Below are 21,478 nucleotides of genomic sequence, written 5' to 3' on the forward strand. Positions count from 1 at the left end.
TGGTTTGACACTAAGTAAAATTGTTTGGTTTAGTAATATGAAATGCTCATAGCAAGAACATTTCAATAATAAGGGCTTAACAGCTGGAAATCCCACTACATTTGTTGAAAATTTCTTTGCACCTAGCTGCTTAAATATTTTGTTTTGTTACCATACAAATTACCTTATTTTATATTCCAATTTTTTTCAAGGGCAAGAAATACCAATTTAAAAGAAAAAAAAATTTTAAATACAGTAAAATTCATGCATAACATGGTGATATTGAGCTCAGGGCAATTGCGTCTAATTTTGCAGTACAATTAGTTAATCAATCAGCTTCTTAATCTTGTAGCAGTAACAAATGATAGTCTACAGAATATGGAGCAGATATGGATAAAAGGCCATTTGTATAGTGGGTTCAAAGAATGAATATTTGAAACCTGGGTTTGAATCCCAGCATAGTTGGTTACAGGTTGAGGAACCTAGCTAACTTCTGTGTGCCTCAGTTTCATCTCTGATGTGGAAATAAAAATAGCTGTAGATTTTCATAAAATTGTTGTAGGTTTTTAATGAATTAAGACATGTAAAGTACACAGAGGAATGACTGCCTACATTAAGCCTTCACAAAATTTAAGCTATAATGTCTATATCATTTCACTTTCCTCATTTTCTTTGTAAGTTCCATTGGGTTAGAGAAAGGCAGAATCACAGTCTACGACTGACTCCTATTCCTTGAGGTTTGCGTCGAAGCTCTGGGAAGAGGCTTGGCTCACACAGGTCCCAGACATTGGTGCAGCTGGAGGAGGGCTGAGATTGTGGCTTCAGTGAATCCTTTGTACCCTTGCCTATCCATGCTGGCGTCTGCTGAGATGTCCTCATTACCATCATATTTTTTCAGTCCACAGACGTCTTTGCTGTATCCTATAGTCTTGCCAACTTCATAGTTCATTGATAACAAGCTCTCAGTGACGGTACCTGTCAGGTATGTGGGGAATAAACTGGTCTGTGTAGCTCTTCCTACCTGGCACATCTGAGGCACATCTGTCTGGAACCTGTAGGCATCCCATCCTTCAGTGTGAAGCTGAAGTTGGGAGAGCAATGGGTATGGGCGGCTCTGTGGTCTTGCTGCCTCCAGGGCCTATACTTAGGAAGCTCAAGACAGCTCTGTTTCTGGAACCTGTCTTACTTCCTGTAACCAGAACAGTGGGTATAGTAAGAACGGTATGATTTACAGAAGCAATGTGCATGTTTCTTTCTGAATGTCATCTCCTAGGCATTTTGGCTTTCTTCCATCTCTTCCCTTCCTAGAAAATCTTTAACATACCAAACTGTGGGAGGAGCCTGACTCTTTGTCTATAATGTGAGATCTACCAGTTTATATTTCAGTTCCTTCCAGACCAAGAATTTACAACTCAAAAACTTTCCTTTTTCCTTTTTTATTGCTAAGGCTTTTCTCCATGAAACAATGGAGGAAGGGATACAAGATAAAAAGAACTACCAGTAACAGAGACCACACTGCGTAAAACTTCAAAAATCCATGCAGTGGTATAGTTTTCCTTTATTTAACCAAATGCTCTCTCTGTGCCAGGAACTGGCCCAAAATCTATAATATAAAAAGAAATTAAACATGGTCTTTTTATTAAGTTGTGTGTAGTCATTTGGGGGAAGATGGGCAAGTAAACAACTACAGTAACAGAGTAGAGTGTGATGAAACTTAAGAACACATAAATATAAAAAAAATCTGTGAAGGACTATCTCTACTGGGGACATTATGTGGGGAAAGATAATGCTTTCCAGAGTTCACCAGAGTGTGCATGCAAGTTGAGGCATTGGAATTGGAGAGTGAGTGTGAGGGTAGGGCTGGAGAAGCAGCCTGGGGTGGGATCATTAATGTTTGATTTGCATGGCCTGCAAGACAAGGCAGAAAGGTTTTTGTGAGAGACAGAAGCATGATTTAATAAAATGAGATGTTTCCCAACTTGAGCAGATTAACCCAGGTCTGAATCTTAGTTTCCTCAACTATAAAATGCGATCTCTAGGAAGGATGCTATCAGGATGAGTCAGAAGGATATCATATAGATTCTCAAGTATGCATTTGTAGATGGTAGTTTAAAGGAATTATGCTGTAGATTCTGTTCATTTGCCTTGTTAATGTCTAAGGGGTGTAAAATTAGAATTTTCTAGATTCATCCATACTCGGCTTCTGACATCTGCACACCGTTTTGAAAAAAGTAATCTTACTAATAAGATGCCCAGCAGAATGATTATTTCCACTAAGTATCTAGGAAATACATATAGAAAGTTACCAAGTCTATGGAAGAAGGTAGTGGGAGGATGAGGGTAAGAACTTAGAAGTAGGTAGATTTGACTGAGATCTCAGCTAACGGTAGGCAAAATTAGATAATGGTTTCTTTCATTATTTTAATAAAGGAGCTTCCCTTGATTTTCCTACTCTACTAAGAATAATCCAGCTACTCTGGGGGAAGCCATTATTGTAAGAAGGCTCTGCCAGTTTAAATTCTATTTCTTTATTTCTATTAAATAAAGGAAGCTTACATTAGTCCTTATGTTATTAACTACTTAATGGATTTAGGAAGCAGGTAGCAAAAAAAAAAAAAAAAAAGAATTGTTCTTTGCATTTAAATGAGACAAATAACACTCTCAGCTGATTATGCATTTAGGGAAAAAAGTTTCATCCTATTGCTACATTTTAAGTCTGCAAAAGTAATAAATTAATCCATTAGTGAGCCCAAGTGTGTCGTATGTTGTGCTCATTATCAAGTATTCCCAGGTGTTCAGGGGTTTATAAGTATAAATTGATGTGACTTTTAAATTTGGTAACAGAAATATTCAGCATAAGGATCATAAGCTATGAAACTATTCCCATAGCATTGCTTTTTATAAAAAAAACTTATAGAATTAAATATGAAATTAAGATGTTCCCCAATATTTTAATGTGTCATCTTGTCAGAATGAAGCAATGAAACATAATTAACAAAGAACCCATAGGGTTGCCACATTGTCTTCCCAGTTGCCTGATTTTATGTATCATTTTAGAAGCACAATACCAAATATTAGGCACCATGAATTTGTACATTTAAATAAATGGATTGATTTATTCAGATGCTTATTTCCATTCATTTGTGTATTCAGTCAACAAAAATGCTTTGAGCAGTTCCTACCTGCTAGAAGATAGTCCAAAGGAAGATAAGATTGCTGGATAAATGACCACAAGGTAGAACTAAAGAACAGAGTGTTACTGGAAGGGACACCGTTGGAGGTATTGTCTGAGCTGAGTCTAAAAAGATGACCAAGAGAAAATAGGTCTTCCAACTATCCAGAGCTCTAAAGGGCCTACTGTGTTGAAACACATTCATCCATTCCATAGGTGGAGCTTAGTTTGTGTGTGGGAAAGAGGCAGGGGATGAGCACGGGAGTGCAGAACAGGATTGTCATGCATGGCTCTGGATAAGCACCTTGTGGAGGCTTTTCTCTGCAATTCTAGTGGCTATCAAATGCTTCTCTGTTTTTCAAGAGACATTAAAATAAGAAATTATATGAGTGTAAAGACCTCAATTGACTAATATGGTAAAATGGGGGGAAAAAACTACCTGTTGTTTTTTCTTTTTCCTTCCCTGAAGTTGACTCATGATTCAATGAGGAATAAACTATGTAATTCTAAATAGAGAGAGAGTGTGTGTGTGTGTGTTGGAAAATCTGGAAGGCAAAGAGAGCAAATACAGCCCAAGAGAAAGCACTATAATTTTACTTTTGTGATTTACTCTTTTTTTTTTCTTTTTTGCTTATGTGATTTACTTTTAAAAATCTCACGAAAGTATACCTTCAAGAGGAAAGATAACTGGTGGAATTATGAAAAAGGAGTCAATAAATGTTTACCCTCCTTAGAAAAGCACTAGGAGAAGTGAAGGGGCCAGTTTACTTTAATAGTTATGATATAGGTATATCCCTACTAGTTACAACTTAGGGTGTAATAATCCTACTTTCTAAATACAGATCTCATTATCATTCATAGAAAAATGGAGCAGGTGATGTTATTTCTGGTAATCAGAGATGGCTTCAGGAGGAGTTGGGCCTTGAAAGGTGGAATGCGTTTGCAGGAGGAAGATTTGAGTCCATCAGTAAGGATACTCAAGGCGAGTGTCATGGCTACCACAAGACCATGTGTGTGAGTATGGGGCCTATTTGAGAAGTCCCAGCAGAACAGACTGCTTAAAGAGTTAAGGGAAAGGGGTGACTTTTTCTCTTATTTTTTTTTAGTGATTCAGTTATTTTTAGTGATTCTCTACAAAAAATGCCAGCTACCCTTTGCATTTGAAGAAATATCTATAATACTGTTTTCCATACAAGTGAACTTTGCATAAAACAAAACAAAGCCAGTCATTGACAATGGACAAGTCTGCCATCCAGAGGCCACAGTTATCTGCTACTAATTATGAGTCCAACCTAAAAAGTAGTTATCAAAAGAAAAAACTAAGTTTCAGGTCTGTTTTGTGTTGTCCCATACCATTTCTCAGGGTATCAGGCATCACTTAAGCCTATGCCTCCAACATACTTGCTTGTTTTGGCCTTAGTCCTGAAACTGTTACTCCACTTATGATAAATTGCACTTACTTTCTCAGTACTGACCATTTTCCTGAGTCTTAACATAAAAGTACCTCTTCTAGGTTATGACCTTGACTTGCCTGCTTAGAATGAATTATCTTTGCTACTTTTTTGACATGGGCTTACTCTTTTCTTACTTCATATGAATGAGACTTTTTGCCAGCCCCATTACATCACTGCATTTGGATGCTTCAGATAAATACCTTGGGAAATCGTTTCAGGACCAGGAATCTTCTACCTCACACAGGTCCCTTGGGTAATGTTTCTCTTTGGTTCCTCTGTCTTTGGCAGGTGAGAAACAGAAGATCCCTTTTTTGGGGATCTCCATTTTACCACAGTGGTCATATCTGTTGGGAGCTGGTTGTTAGTTGTATTCAGGAGAGTATTTCTTTTTTTTTTTTTAAGTTTATTTACTTATTTTGAGAGAGACAGAGACAGCACAAGTGGGTGTGGGGCAGAGGGACAAGGAGAGAGAGAGAACCCTAAGCAGGGTCTGTGCTGCTAGTGCGGAACCCAATGTGGGGCTTGAACTCATGAAAGCATGAGATCATGACCTGAGCCTAAACCAATACTCAGATTCTTAACTGACTGAGCCACCCAGACGTCCCAGAACAATATTTCTTAAAATGTGTTCATTATTTTCTGAGTTACTATCCACCATGAAGATATTATACTTTTGAATTTGGGAACGATTAAAAACATAGTATTAAAACAATTACAAAGGCTTTAATTAATTAGTGTGGCAGTTATAAAAACTTGGAATACTGATTGCCATGTATGCCTTTCTTTCTTTCTTTCCTTTCTTTTGTTTATTTCTGTCTTTTGAGTAACACTTTTCCCCATTTTACAATAATCCTTTTACCTATTAACCATAATCTCTTCTGTATGTCTTTACTGATAAATAAAATGGATTGAAGTTGAAAAGTTAGAACTCATAAGAGTGCACACAATAGCTATTTCAAAGAATGCATAAATGTTTTGAAATTATTAAGAGGTAAATCCTTAAATAGAATATAAAATAATATTTTAATTACCATCAAAAACTTGATAGCTGTTTCAAAGAGTGCATAAATATTTTGAAAGTATTAAGAGATAAACCTTAAATGGCATATAAAATAATATTTTCATTACCATCAAAAACTTGGTATCTTTTTCCTGTTAATTGATTCAAGTGAATCCTAAGTTACATACAAAAATCATGTGACAAAGATGTTGGCCTTTTTCAGAAAATAACCTGCTAATTTGGGATTTCAGATTTATATACTCACGTAATTGGTAATTAAATGTACTTTGAGTTGGGGAAATGTTCTAAAAACATTTGTGGATGTTTTTCTGGTATTGAAAGAGTTGCCACCAAAGATGTCATGTTTGTTGGAATCCTCAAAAACTGAAGTGACAGAAAACAGGCTAGGTATGCTCTGACAGAGTATGAATTTCATATTCAATGGGCAAAGGGGCTGACCCAGATAGCATTTCATTCACTCAATAAATATTTATTGAGCATCTACAAAATGTCAGACTCTATGATAGGCTGAAGTGATAAATCAGTGAGGAAAAGAAGCCACTGGCCTTCACTCCTGGGATTTAAGATACTTTTCCACCCTAAGAATCTAGGAGTCTACAAATATGATCTTTAGTCCTTCAAAGAAGCTTATGTTCTTCCGCTGTTAAAAGGGGCTCAGTAGCACTACTTTACAGGCTTATTTTTAAACAATAGGAAATAGTGTGTGTGGAAGTACCCATGAGAAAATATGAGAAGTTGAGAAAGTCAATAAAACATGAGAAGATGCTGGGGAATTATTGTGAGTTCAGGAGCAGGAGCCCTTCGTGCATTTAGCTGTACAAATTTACTATCATTAATCGTAGAATCAAAAAAAGTAGTATGTTTTTGAATGGAGATTTCTTCTATATGATGCTAATTCTTATTCTCCGCTCAATAACTGTGAACATGGAATCAGACTTGTCTAATACTCCAAGATGTGTTCACTGGAAAATTCTACAAGCTACTTAGGCAAGATTCATCTTTGAGGAGCGAGCTAGGCAGGTGGTCACTCGTAAACCTCTTTTGTAATCCTATTTCGAGATTTCATTTTATGGAGCAGGCTGCTCATCTTGAGTTTGCCCTGGTTGAACATGCAGCACAGTCTCCACGGCCACCTTTGCTACAAATGGACATGCTTATGCAGAGAATGAGAAGGGGGTGTGAAATGCAGGTGTCTCTTTGCTTAACAGGAATCAGCAATAGAGCTTTTGAGAAGAAAAATAGGCCATGTTTTATAACAAGGCCCATGGAAAGGAGAATGGGTCTGTGTGCTTTTCTAGAAAAGTGATTTTGCTTCTTTATGATTGATGACCTGTCTGGTGTGAGGCTGGCCACAGTAATAATGTCAGGGCTTACTCTCAACAGTAGAAAAAGCTGTCAGTTCTGATATGATGGAGGGGAGAGGGGCATTGGGATTATAGAGCTAAAATGGCCACAGGATGTCCTCTGACATAGGCACATCATGCAGGGTGATTTTGTGTAAAATTTATCTTAACTTTATTTTACATGGACAGAAGAACTAAAAAAAAATAAACCAAAATATAACGGGAATTACTTTTTGGAGGTAGTGAGAGAGGTGTCGATTTATCATTACCATGATGTTTTACTTTCTAAACTTTATTTATGAACATGTATAGATTTTTAAAATCAAATATATAGTGCTAAAGTATAATTTAGCAAAGGCAGCATAGAGTTTAGAACTCGACCTGCATTCATCTCCTAACTTGCACTAAATAACTGGGAAAAAAGGTAATATGATAATACCCTCTTCTTTCAGGACACCAGTGCCTAGAGAGGGAATTTCCTGCCTCACCCTGCAGCGCTGTGCTCACACTCTTGCCTGCTTGCCTCCCTCCCCACTGTAGGAACTCAGGCCTGAAAGATTCGGGTCAGGCTGCCACTCTTCTCCCAGTTGTGCATTCTCTCAGTGACTGCCAAGTATCACTTCCCCCTAATGATACAGGTATATGCTCTGGGAGCCTGTGGTGAACCCTGTTCCCCTATCCTTTGACCCCTGAACCTTCTTGAAAGGTATATATGTATTCTGTGGATCCCAAGTATTGCTTCCAAACTGAAGCTTCCCTCAGCAACCACCACCAGGTCCACCCACAGCCCTCACTGTTGCCCTAAGCAGAAACCTTCAAGCCTGTCCCAGCTTTTCTTGCTTTGTCCATCTTACAATAATAAACTGGGGCATACATACCTCTGTCTCAAGATATGGCATCTCATAACCATGTCCATGATCTGGGAGTAAGCAGAATACACGGACTCACTGTTGAAGTGTGAGGCAATTATATCTCTTTACAGCGATTCTAGAAATTACTAGAGAATGATAAGCCCAGGTGTTGGGGGTCAGTAAATATTCAAGACCCAGTTTACCATCTTCGTAAATCCAATTTAGTGTCACCAGTGAAGAGTCATTTGACAAGGATCTGTGGGCGGGATCCACACAGTGACAGATTTGGGTTCTGTTATTAGGAAAAAAAAACATTTATAACCAACATGGTTTATAGTTGAGTGGCTGTTTTCCTGGACCCTTCTATGGCATCTATTTCCCTGAGAGTAGATGCCTCAGTCATTAATTCTACAGGTTGCTTCATGGTGAAGTGGTTGACATCCAGGTGGGAAATACGTTCGACTGAACCACTGCTGGGAGAGTCTCAGCACACATTTGAAGGTCTTTAGACATGTTTGCAATGCAGAAACCTGTTGAACTTGAAACCAGTATCCTAACTTTTTTAAACACAGAACAATAATTTCGTGTGGCACGTTTTTCCACATCCCATGTGACATGGTTTTAAACAATCACATTTGGGACTATTCTGTAATAGAATTGCCTTGTTCAGTTACTTGTAACACAAAAATGACACCAAAACCCTATATTCATGTCGTAGTGCCCCAGTGCTGCATTGCACTGAGTCACTCATGGCCAGTTGGTAACATCTTGCCTTGCCTCGCCCTGGGATTGGAATCCAGTTAAGGATTGTCTTTGCTTGTTCTTCCTCACCCTGTCCACACTGAGAAAATTGTTGGTAGCCTCTGTCTGTCACCATATGAAAAAAAAAAAGACACTGAATTCCTTGCACATAAGGAACTGTGGACACTTTGGAAATATGTGGGCCTTGAATTTCCGGGAGTTTTTGACTTTCCAGAATATTACGTTTGTCTCTCCAGTCACCTGCCTCGCCCTCAAATCTCGAGAATATTTCAGGTCTGCAGTGGGTTGCAGTCACTTATTAAGTGTACTGACAATTATGAGATTATTTGGTTCAATGTTTGGCACAGATTCAGACACAACTTTTTATATACCCCTTGCTGTATGTACAAGCAAATCACTTCAATTAGAGCAGCCTCATCATGAAGAAGTCTCCCTAGTAACCAATGAAGAATATTGATGATTTGCCAATTTGGTCCCTTGGAGTGAAGGAACCCCCCCTCCACCTAGCTTATATTGGTCACTTTATGAATATACTACGGGTGAGCACATAGATAAGCTGTGCTCCTACAGTGCCTGAGGATACATGAAAATAATTTGTTCTCTTTGGTAGATTAAATAACTCCTCCCTGAACATTTTATTACCTGATAGTTTCATAAATATTAGCTTTTCCTTCATAGGGAAGGCAAATGTAAACCTTGAGTGTCACTCATTGGTGGCTATGCTTAGTCTCAATTGCATTTCTGCCATTTACAGCAATGTAGTTTAGAAGTTTGTGCCCCTCCCCATGCCTCTGTCCCTCATCTGTAAAATGAGGGTAGTGACAATCTTATATGTTTCTGCAAGATAATGTTGAAAGCGGTTCCTGGCAATCATAAATGCTCAGTGTTAGGCACCATTATATCATCATAAGGGGTGACTATTCCAAAAGAATTGTAATGTTTAAATAGAAAAGTTAATCAAGCTCAGCCATAAAAAGTTAATATTGCTCAGCCATAAGGAAGAATGAGATCTTGTCATTTGCAACAACACGGATGGACCTACAGCATATTATGCCAAGTGAAATAAGTCAGACGGAGAAATAAATGCCATAAGATTTCACTCATATGTGGAATTTAAACAAGATCAAACAAACAAACAAACAGAAACAGACTCATAAATACAGAAAACAAACCAGTGGTTGCCAGGGGGTTGGGGGGTGGAGGGATGGACATAATAGGTGAAGGGGGTTAAGAACAGAAAAAAAAGCTAATCAAACTGTTAAAAAGATAGAAATTACACATTCTAGTACATGCCATAGGGGAAATCAAACTGTTTTTGCTTAAGCTTATATGCTTTCTCTTCCACCCCAGTATCTGTGTAATTCTTGGCATGTACTTTGTTGAGTGAATGAATAAATGAAAACTTAATTGATTAATTCTACCATATCCCTCTTGATGTTTTCATGCAGGCTTGAATATGCCCAAGAAGGCTGTTTGCTTTAAGAAATAGCCAGTGAAGGGTTATGAGAAATATTTTGGTTTATGTTCTGTGTATGACTCAATAGACAAAATTAATTGTTTTTCTGTCATGTTTTTCATGGATTTTCATTGATCCTTTTGTATGAAAACAAAGCTTATCAGTAGCTTTAGACCTATAATAAAGATCACAGTTTTTAGTGCTTTAATAAAAGAAGTGTGTGTGTGTGTGTGTGTGTGTGTGTGTGTTTGCGTTGTGTTTATATGTGCACGTGAGAGAGATTTTAAATAATCTCTTTATTTATATGTTTCAGTGGCATCAGTTTTCATGAATTTCATTATAAAAATTAATAAATAATTTCTCTTTAAAGTTCAAGAATAAAGGGGTGCCTGAGTGACTCAGGTGATTGAATATCTGACTTCGGCTCTGGTCGTGATCTCATGGTTCGTGAGTTCGAGCCCTGCGTCAGGCTCTATGCTGACATCTCAGAGCCTGCAGCCTGCTTGAGATTCTGTGTCTCCTTTTCTCTCTGCCCCTCCCCAACTTGCACTCTGTCTCTCAAAACTAAATAAACGTTAAAAAGAAATAATAAAAAAAAGAAATTCAAGAATATCAATGCCACCTTGCTCCATAGTAATTCTGGGAATTCCAACTCTTATAATCAGATGTCACTTTTCTGCTATGTTAAGAGAAGAGAGATTTTCTTTCCTTAATATTCTACTTACCTTTCAGTGTTTAGATAAATTTCAAATTCTGATTTGTCCCTTCTACTGGTCCTGAATTCATTGTGGCTTAAAGAATTCAGATTGCCCTCAAATTTATTAAGCATGCCACTCAGTTCTTGGTGCAGTCTCCAGACTCACAAAGCCTGATTCTCCATATTCCCTGTCACATATAGGAGTGGAGCAGCCAAGGCTTTGGGAACAATTAAGAGTGACGACCATTGGTTCTATTGCCAGCAAAACAGACAACAGACAAAGCGTCATTTCTGAGCCATCTCAGCTCCGCTAGAAAGTTATTGTTCAACTAGGCTGGGAGGCTGGTGGCCTTCTAACTGCCCAGTCATATCACTGACATTCTGGCCCACTATTTGAGGTGCTCTGTTCCCATATTTCTATATACTTTCTTATCCTGATCTCTTTCTTATGCATTCTATTCCGACTGTATGCAAAAAGGTTTTTTTAATCATGTGTATTTTTTTCTTACCTTTAGTCCCATGATAAGTAATCTCACTGAAATCCCCGTTTTTAAATACCACAATTCTACTCTCTCTCCAGGGACCCGAGTGCACATGATTGAGAAGTTTCTTATTCACACAAGAACCCAGACATGGTGTTACCAACTTTTCTACAACCTCTTTTCTTTCACTAGCATATTCTGTTTCTCCCAGGAATAAGCCTAGGGGTCCTTGGCCTCTCCTTCCAATGCATATGTTCTGGTTTCCATTATAGTGCTATTACAAAGAATTAAGAGACCTTTGTCTCTGTGGGCTCCTTCTGATGTCTGAATTACTTGAGAACAAAAATCCTGTCTTTCCATGAAAGTGTGCTAAGTATCTGTCATACTATATAGTAAGCAGTCAAAATTACCATATGAAGTAATGCATCTACTTTGAAAAAACTTTATTATAATCTTTCTTTACATAAAAGACATTTCTTAATTAATTACTTAAAAAATAAACTATTTATGGGCAAATTCATAATGACAGAAAGTAGATTAGAGGTTATCAGAGGATGCAAGGAGAAAGAAATGAGAAACTATTGCTTGGTGGGTGCAGTTTCTCTTTGGGGTGATGGAAAAGTTTTGGAAATACAGTGGTGATGGTGCACAACATCGTGAATGTAATTAATGCCACTAAATTGTATACTTGAAATGGTTAAAATGATGCATTTATATATATATATATATATATATATATATATATATATATATATTACCACAATAAAATTAAAAAATAAATTACTTACAAAAAGGAAAGACACTAAAATACTCAAGATAACTGAGTGCATATTTTCTAAAAAGAAAAGCTTCTTTGCTAAATAGAAAATTCATAAAAGGAAGCCTAGTAATTAGTCTTAGAAACAAATACAATTGTAGCCATATTTTTTCATGTATTCTCATTTAAGAAATATGTTACTGCAACAAAAACTATCATTAAATAAAACAATGAATTTTAAAAGTGAATAAGTGAATAACTGAATGATTAAAAGGAAGCACCATTTAAATAAACTGACCTCAATAGTTGAATGCCTGGGCACAGTGGGGCCCAGTTTCTCACTCTGCTTATCACAGACAGACATTAGCATTAACGGGTCCAAATGGTCAGCTGTGCACATGCACGTAGAACAGACATGGACACATCTGTCATGCATTTTTGATAGGTAGGAAGCACTGTCAAGTTTCATCATCCTAAGACTCAAGGGTCAGACGTGGGGGGGGGGGTGCGGGGGCGTGAATCAGGACCAGGTTTGTGAAGATGAAGAGGGCCTGGTTAAGGTATCATGCATTATTAACATAGAGGTCCAGGTAAATTTATATTGAACAAGTATTCTACCTAAAATATCATGAGTTCTGAAAATAAATTTAGATATTCTTTGTGTAAATGTTTGTTTTCCTCCCTTTTCTTTTTTTTTGCCAAATTTATACTTAGCATATTTGGTAATTGATGCAATATTATTTCATCTGAAGCTCCAGGCTGTTGGGAAATGCCAATCAGTGTTCAGTTTGTTGACAATCTTTAAATTATCTGTCTCAAAAAATGGTTGTTAAAATAAAGATATATTCTTTGCCCTTGAAAGGTCAATCTTATAACCATTGGCTTCCATGTGGAATTTTTTCTAATCTTTTTCTCTTTTTCTGTTTCTCTTTCTTACATGCTGACTTTGGTGTAGCAGACCACTTGGGGATTGAATTCATGGGTAAGACTACACAATTTGCTCCTTAAATATCCAGAAAAAGCTAAGTTTCATAATGTATACAGTGTATTCCTTCCCCATCTGATTATAATTGAAATGTCTCATCATCAGATGCTGTCAGTAGTAAAAAGTGTTTTTGTTGATTTTTCACTAAGTAGTGGCTCAAAATGAAAGACTTGACTACTTATTGGGAACGCAATTGAATGTTAAGTGCATCTCTGGAACCATACAGAGGTTGGACTTGGCTCCTGGTTTGTTTGCTCTATTTCTCCATTTTCTTATCTGTAAAATAGGGATGACAGTAGTTCCTATTTTACTGAACATGTGAATTGCTTAGCACAATGTCTACAAGATGGCAAACAATAAATGATTGAAAATAATAGGGATGATTTTTAAATGCTGGTGTTTTTTTTTTTTAATTTCTGCTCTGATTCCCTTTCCTTTTGCATGATGACTACTTTGTATACATTATAGTATCAATAAATTTGGAATAGGGGCTATATAAACACTTCCATTTACAAAACTAAAATATTTCTTGTGAAAGTACTTACAGTGAATTGTATGTTTTTAAAAGCACTGGAATGCCTTCCACAGGAATTACTATTATGTTCATAGATAATTACATTAAGAATTGAACATACTTTCTGAGTGTATATTTTATGTAAAAAAAAAAAAAAGAAAGAAATCCATAGGGTTGATATACGCCATGGTGCTAAAATGGAAGGATACACAGGAGTTAAAGTTAGTGAAGTTGAGAAGACCTAAACTTGAAATCCAAATTAATAATTCTTTGCTTATTTGGCTTTTGTTGAACTTTGGATTTTTGTCTTATATGATATAGATATTAATACTTCCTTCATACATGAGTATGGTTATTGCGATAATAGTTACAAATTTAATTGTATTCATTTATCTATTCATCCATTCATTCAGAAAATAATTATAAAGTGCTCAATGTAAACAAAGGAAAATAATGCAAAATATTGCAAATAAAATAGCAAAAATAGACCAAAAAAACTGGTCCAATGGCACTTACAGTCTAGTAAGCTTACAGATAATAGGTAATAAACTAATAGATATACAGTTGAGGTTCTGAAGACCTATTTCAGGCAAGATGATATTAGCTTGGACTAGTGTGATTGTGGAGGATATGGGAAAAAATGATACACATTTAGGATGTGGTATCAGCAAGTATTTGAGAGGAATTAATGTTGAAATTTAGGAAAGAGAGATTATCAAGGATAATACAGGGTATATAGTTTGCATATTTAGATAAAAGGGGGGTCCGTTTACCGAAAAAGAACACTGGAAGAAGAATAGATTTATGGGAGATGTTTTACTAGATTAGGTTTGGAAATGGTGAGTTCCAGGTACCTCTGATATATTGAGAGAACATGTCACATTTACAATTGTATTGCTGGAAGTTTTTAGCATTAATTAGAGCTTAATGATTTAATATTTATACTAGAATTGATCTCCCCTGTTGTGTAGTATTTTTCATTAGTGCTCTATTATCTGGGTATTATATCATAGAAGAAACAGTTCAATTCCTGCCGGTTTGGGGTTTTGGTAGAGAAATGACATGAAAAATAAGGGCAATGAAATTCAGGATAAAATTCAAATGAAACATCATGGAATGTAAAGTTGGTGTGGAAGGAAGTGACAAAAGGGTGGCTACCTGAATATAATCAATGAACACTTATGATGGGAGCACTCAAACACGTTGTTGTCATGGAAAGGAGACTGTAGTCATATGGGTCAGAAATTATAGAAAATTACAGACAGGTTCGTGTAGAAGAGTATAAATTGTTGAGAAGGATATATGGCTTGTACTTTCCTCTTTTACTAGATAGTGGGGATTAGTAGCATGGAAGTCTGAGTATTAACAGTCACTTTGAAGATAATAGGTCTTGGGCCTAATGAATAGAGAAAATTGCCCCGGTGGATTGCGGTCATTGCAGGCTTTGAGAATAGAGGCTTCAGAAGTTGGTTATGCAGCAGAATGACTGCATATATAGGAAACACCATGTAGCTGATAGGTAGGGCTGGACTAACTTCAGACCCCACAAATGGTGTACCCATGGTTATAGCAAACTAAATTGGTGCATCAGCATTAACTATAATTGTTTAAAAAAAAAAATCCACCCGTCACCCTCCTATTGGGCTTTTCCTGAGGAGCTCCAATGACACAGTTACTTTATGGTAACAATTTGCTATGGAACCAAGATATGTATTAAAAAGTTTGTGTTAAAACATATAAAAGACTTCAGGATACTGGTAGGTGAAATATAATAGGTAATTATGTAGTTCATCTATATAAATGTCAAGACTAAGGTTATAGTGGGTCATGCAAAACTGGGTGTCAAATCAGAGGAATGAAGCCTTATAGGAAATAAGTTCTCAGTGTGTGAACATTTGACTCCAGCAATAGAGATTGCCTTAAATGGAAGGGGGTGGGCAAACAATCAGAAATGAATATGTAGTATGTATACAGGTGACAACTAATGAAGGCTTGTTTGAAATGGTGAATAGGTTAATGAATAAACTGTTTCCACTGACCTTACTAGTTCTGGACACTGTTCACTCCCACGCATTTCCTAACTGAATATGTGAAATTCTGTGTGTTGCTTTGGGAACAAATATTTTCAGATTTAACTTGTGATTTTAGAGTCCATATGGGTAAAATTATTTGTACTGAAGGTGGTATCATCCCAGTAATATGACATCTCTAGCATAAATACAGCTGGGAAGCGGAAATGTAGGCATAGTCTCTATAAACTTAATCATGTCAGTATATTGGAGTACCTACAGTGCTAAGTGCCAGTTGTGTTTTAATGAGTTCTAGAATACCTTTCTTCTCAACTTTCATCATTCTTACTTTGGGCAATGTTAATTTCATCTTTCTTGAGTTGGAACACAGATCACAAAATGATGATCTGAAGCACACAGCTCTTTCCCTAAGCCTTTGTATTCCCAGTGGCCAAGTCTATGTTATTGATCAGACTCAAAAGCTGAATACTTTATGCAGCTTAATAAATTCCTATTTAAAGCAGGAACTTCAAATCGTATGATTTGAATCATATGATTCAAGAATCCTATTATTATTTAATCAACCTATATTTCTCACACTCACTATATGCCAGATGTATGAGATATTGAAGATGCAGATATATAAGCCATATCCTTTAATACCCAAGGGCTCTGAAACAAAAAAGAGAGAAAAACTACACATAATGGAGGTGATATAACATATCAAAATGACATAGGCAAGGTACAATGAAGGAAAAAAAATGAATTTTAAGAAAGCATCTAAATGGGTTTGGGAAATTCAGAGACAGCTTCCTGGGGGAGGAGACATGTAAGCTGAGTACCAGCCAAAGTGGATAAACTGTACTGAGTGATGCCATAGTCGAGATAGTACCAGCTCTGTATTACTGCTACATTACGGTGAGCCTTGATGTTTCAGTCTCTCTATCTGGATCTATAAGCTCCTTAGTGTCACTACTCTAGGACCGGAGAAAGAATGTCAACTTCAGTAAAAACGCTTAACCAAAAAAACTGTTCTGAGTTGATTTAATAATTTTAAGGAATAATTATCTTATCACATAAGCCATGCTAAACCTAAAGTCCATAAAGCTGTCAGCATTCAACAGGATTTGTCCTTAATTATATTCGTGAATTTTTCTTATTGATGCTTCTGGGACTGGCACAATGAAAATATCAACAATAAATACTGTCCTGGAATACACTATCAGTTAAAAAAAAGAAAGTTAACTGACGTAAATAGGGCAGGCATTTGAAGGTACGTGAAAACACAAAATTGAGTTTGTGAAAAAAATGTAAAATCCGAGTTTGTATTAAGTCAGTCATGAAAATATTTTTGGAATTAGTGACTTAACCTACTCACCATGCATGCATGAGGGAAAATTGAGATTTTTAAGGTAAGATGTCCACAGTTTTCCTCACAGGGTGAACAGATCAGGAGATAGAATAGACAAAACTTCATTGTAAGCATAAATACTCATTGAGAAATCCACCCAAACATCCAGAGAAGACAGATGGCCAAAGGGCATGTCAAATTGGCCAAAGCTTGGAAGGCACATTGATCACGAAGAGGGATTTCTCATCTGAGAAATATCTGGCTACAGTGTCAGGTGCTCAATCATGGAGCATATCTCATTATATCCATTTGAGCTATTTGTTATGCAGCTATTTCTTTGACAATGCCCTGATGCATTGGATGCTGTAGGCATCAAAGATGTTTGTATAAAAGCAGGTGCAATGCCATTTGCAAACATATTAGCAAACCACAGGGAGAGCTGAAGATTGTGTGGGAGATATTTCATGCAAATCTCTTCCATTCTCATATGGAAAAACAAAATGAACTCTCTGAGTTAAATGTCTTATTTGTGATTTGACATTGTTTTAAAGATAACAATGTATTTATGCAAATTTTGATTGAGTAAGCCCTAGTACAATTTTTTTTTAAGTCAAAAGACTTATAGAACTTGGGAAAAGCAGAATTTTAACTAAAATCTGAAAAAGTTATTCTAGAATGATTTGCATTTTGAAGTTGAAAAAAGAAAAAAGAATGAAATGCTGAGTTTGCTATAAGGAGAGCATTAGAAATGTGTTATAGTGAAACTGTATGGTCTAAAATATGTGTATAGTTTTAGAATTGATAAGGTCATACTTCATCATATATTGAGTATCTCTATTCTGTCATGTAAAAAACATTGTTTTAGGATATTTTAGTAAGTGCTGAAGACTGGTTTCTAATTCTGTCAGGATGATATAAAATGGGGATATTTTCCTAAAAGCTACACTACTTATTGTAAATGATTTGGTGTGTGTTCCTTTAAAGCTAACAGGCTCATATGTCAGTCAATGAGTTCATACATAGGCCAAATTTGTGACTTGGCATTAGAGATACAGAAGTGATGATTCTCTTTCTTTATGCTGAAATTTCTGAATTAGATTTATGTAGAACAAAAATGTTTTCATTCATTTAAATATATCATGTTTTCTTATAAAACAAAAGAGCAATTTATGGATTAATGTGTCTGTATTTGTATGCGAAGAGTGTTTGCCTGTTCATGTGCCCTTCTTTGCCATATTAAGCTACACAAGAAATTAGATGTTTCAGAGTAATAAAAGTTAACATTATTTAATGTTAAATGTCATTTAATGTCAAATTTTATATCATCCAATTGAACTTTTTTTTTTTTTGAGAGAGAGAGGGAGGGGCAGAGGGACAGGGAGAAAGAGAATTTTAAGCAGGGCTTTACCTCACAACCTGAGATCATGACCTGAGCCAAAATCAAAGTCAGATGCTTAACTGACTGAACCACCCAGGCACTTCATATATCATCTCATTGAACTTTAGAAAACAATGAATGAGGTAGGAATTCTGTAAATCCTTATCTTGTAAATGACAAAACTGAGGCCTGTTTAGCTGAAATATCTCATCTAAAGAGCCAGGAAATTGCAGGTATACAGGATTTGAACTTAAGTCTGTCTTCCTTTCGAGCTCTTGAATTCTACTGGTGACTAACTGCTGGGCGTGTCACACAATGAGGGCTTCAGGATTACTCAAAGAGGTTGTACTCTGGCAGTGTTTCAAATGGTAGTGAACTTCAGTATCTAATCCTAGGGTTTAAAGGTTATGTTTTCCAAGTACCATGAGGGTACAAAAATCTTGGGTGGTAACCCATGTTATCCAAGCTACAAGAAAATGAAAACTGAACCAGATGCCAGTCTCTAGCTTTACGTGCAGAATTATAACTGCCAGGTGCACAAAAAGGCTCCCATTGGCTGATCACTGCAATGTGTTATGTAGGGTAATCTATGGAAATGTATTTGAAGATATCTTGGTAATTACAGACTGTGTTGAGTGACATTAATCAGGTGGTCTTAACTGTTGAATGCCATTGGGGTATAAAGGCATTACACATTCATCTCCTCTGATAAGAGACATTTGCCAAATGGAATAGTGAGTTGAACCATCTCTCCAATGATTTCCCAAGATTCTGCTTAACAAACATTTACACAATCTTACTTTCTAAGTTATTTTTCTCTTAGTAGTATGGCTACTCCCTCTCTCATTACACTATAATTTTTTGTTAACATAGGTCTCAGTACAAGTGCTAATAATTCAGCTCCCTTAATCACAAACACCTCCAAGTGTTTTTCTCTTTTTCTCTTTCTTTCTTTCTTTCTTTCTTTCTTTTTTTTTTTTTTTTTTTGAATGAAGCAATATCTCAACTTGGTTTGGTTCTTTTTTATTTTATTTTATTTGTTTATTTGGGGAGACAGGGGCAGAGATAGAGGGAGAGAGAAAATCCCAAGTTGGCTCTGCACTGCCAGTGCAGAGCCTGATGCAAGGCTTGAACTCACAAACTGTGAGATCATGACCTGAGCTGAAGTCAAGAGTCGGACACTTCATTGACTGGGCAACCAGGTGTCCCTCGTTTGGTTGTTCTAAAGTTGCCTCACCACACATTTAGAATAATATTTTGATATCATAACATTAATATAATATAATATAATATAATATATACTATAATATAATAAATACTATAATATAATAAATACTATAATATAATAAATACTATAATATAATATATATGATTAATCTAATAGTAGTTATTAGCATATATTTGTACCTCCAGTAGTTAGCAGAAAAGTCTCTAAAGGTCATGACTATAAGTGAAATAAGTTTAAATCTGACAGAATTTTCAGGTAAGAATGAAAACTTTCAGTGGTCTTCTTTGAGGAATGGCTACAACCAAGAGATGTGCTGGAAAATATGCAGATATAATCATTTTGATTTCTACAAAGGAGAAAATGGACATTTATGTAAATACTTTTATAGATCAGATCCAAAATTGGTTAATAAAAATTCATTTGCAGACACTGATAAAAGTATTTTTTTGTGAACAAGTTGGAAATAAAGTATTGTTCACTGAAAGCAGACATAGGACTATCACATTTTTGCTAAATTAACATTATAATCTTTTAGAAAGCTGCTAAATGATTCAATTGGGAGTTTCTGTGTAGACTACAGCAAAGCCTGGATAGACTTCCATGAACTTCTTTTATAATGTGATGAAGCATAGATTATATCAATTTAGTGATAGGTGAATTTGGGGCAATGAAATCCTGTATGTAGGATCAAGATCAACCATGATTGGAGCTTCCCGTTGCTTCTAGGGCAACATTTTATTAATATAATGAATAAAGCCATAGCTTAAACACTTAAAAAATTATGGGGTGCCTGGGTGGCTCAGTCTGTTAAGCATCCAGCTCTTGATTTCAGCTCAGGTTCAAGATTTCACAGTTCATAAGTTTGAGCCCTACATCAGGCTCTGTGCTTCTTGGGATTCTCTCTCCCCTTCTCTTTCTGTCCCTCCCCTGCTTGTGCATGCTCTCTCTATCTCTCAGAATAAATAAATAAACATTTTTAAAAATAAATAAAAAGTAAACAATTAAAAAACACTTAAACTTTTTTTGAACTTTTTATAAGAGGTGACTGCTATTTTATTAGATAAAATTAAGATCTAACAGAAAGAACTGGATTTTTGGACTGTCAAATTGGACTCCAAAGAATGTGAGATCTTAACCAGTATCAAGTTGATTACATACTTATGCCAATTAATCTAAAATATACTTAAGTTCATAGTAGATTCCAAAGACCTTCTTAAGTATGTTAGGAAAAAAAAAGAGTAACAAAGATGTTCAGCTTATTGGAAAGTAATTCCCAATGAGGTTAAAAAAAAAAAAAAAGGGACTGTTATATCCAGTTCTCCCTGATAATTGCTTCTGAAGTCAGATGAAGTTTTGCATTGGAGAGATTGACAAAAAAAAAAAAAAAGAATGATGAATTAAATTGTTACGGAACCTGGTCTGGATCACCTGGCCGAAGCACCAAGTGGCACTCCGAGATCTTGGAAGGTAGGCGGTTTATTTCACACCAGCAGGCTGAAAGGAGATCACTCTCCAGAGGTCTGAATCCGAGCGTCAGCAGAGGAAACAATTTATAGGCTGTTAGTTCCGCATTCTGCATTAGTAGTAATTTGGCACCATGCAAAGGGGGTAGGGAGGCTATGGTTGGGGACTGGAATTTCCTTATCAGTCCTGTGGGTCATCTTATAACAGATTTTTCCCTATCAGAATATCTAAAGATGCAGCAAAGATAATACTGGTTCTCCCCAATAGGCAGAGAGGCTGCTTTATGGGTTCACAGTAGTGCAGTTAAAGTCAGACTGTGTGGAGCCCCTTTGGGAGTTCACCCTTGCCAAGCCACAGCCGCAGCTCAAGACAGGTAAGACAGATTCTCAAGGAGTTCACAACTCAGTGTAGGGGACAGAATCATAAACCAATTATTCCAATTCAATGCTAAAAAAAAAAAAAAAAGACTTTAATTGAAGGGTTTTTGTTCCTTTTTCTTTTACAAAAGGCCAGATGAGGGTTCCTAACCAGCTGCAGGATATTGACATGCGTTTCATACGCACAGAAATAGTTCA

At 36.3% G+C, this 21,478-nt stretch overlaps 1 protein-coding gene across 4 annotated transcripts in view; it reads left to right on the forward strand.

Moving 5' to 3' along the window:
- The window catches only part of NRG3 (neuregulin 3), a 1,045,385-nt gene that overhangs the window by 910,284 nt on the left and 113,623 nt on the right, over positions 1-21,478 (forward strand). For 2 of the 4 annotated variants that reach the window (XM_042960817.1, XM_042960818.1), the window contains exon 4: positions 12,930-12,956. In XM_042960817.1, coding sequence (XP_042816751.1) covers positions 12,930-12,956 — 27 coding nt within the window. The remainder of the gene's footprint in view (positions 1-12,929; positions 12,957-21,478) is intronic. The other 2 variants (XM_042960819.1, XM_042960820.1) reach the window with 1 other exon arrangement.

The sequence above is a fragment of the Panthera tigris genome, chromosome D2 (genome assembly GCF_018350195.1).
Source record: "Panthera tigris isolate Pti1 chromosome D2, P.tigris_Pti1_mat1.1, whole genome shotgun sequence".
NCBI classification, from domain to species: domain Eukaryota; kingdom Metazoa; phylum Chordata; class Mammalia; order Carnivora; family Felidae; genus Panthera; species Panthera tigris.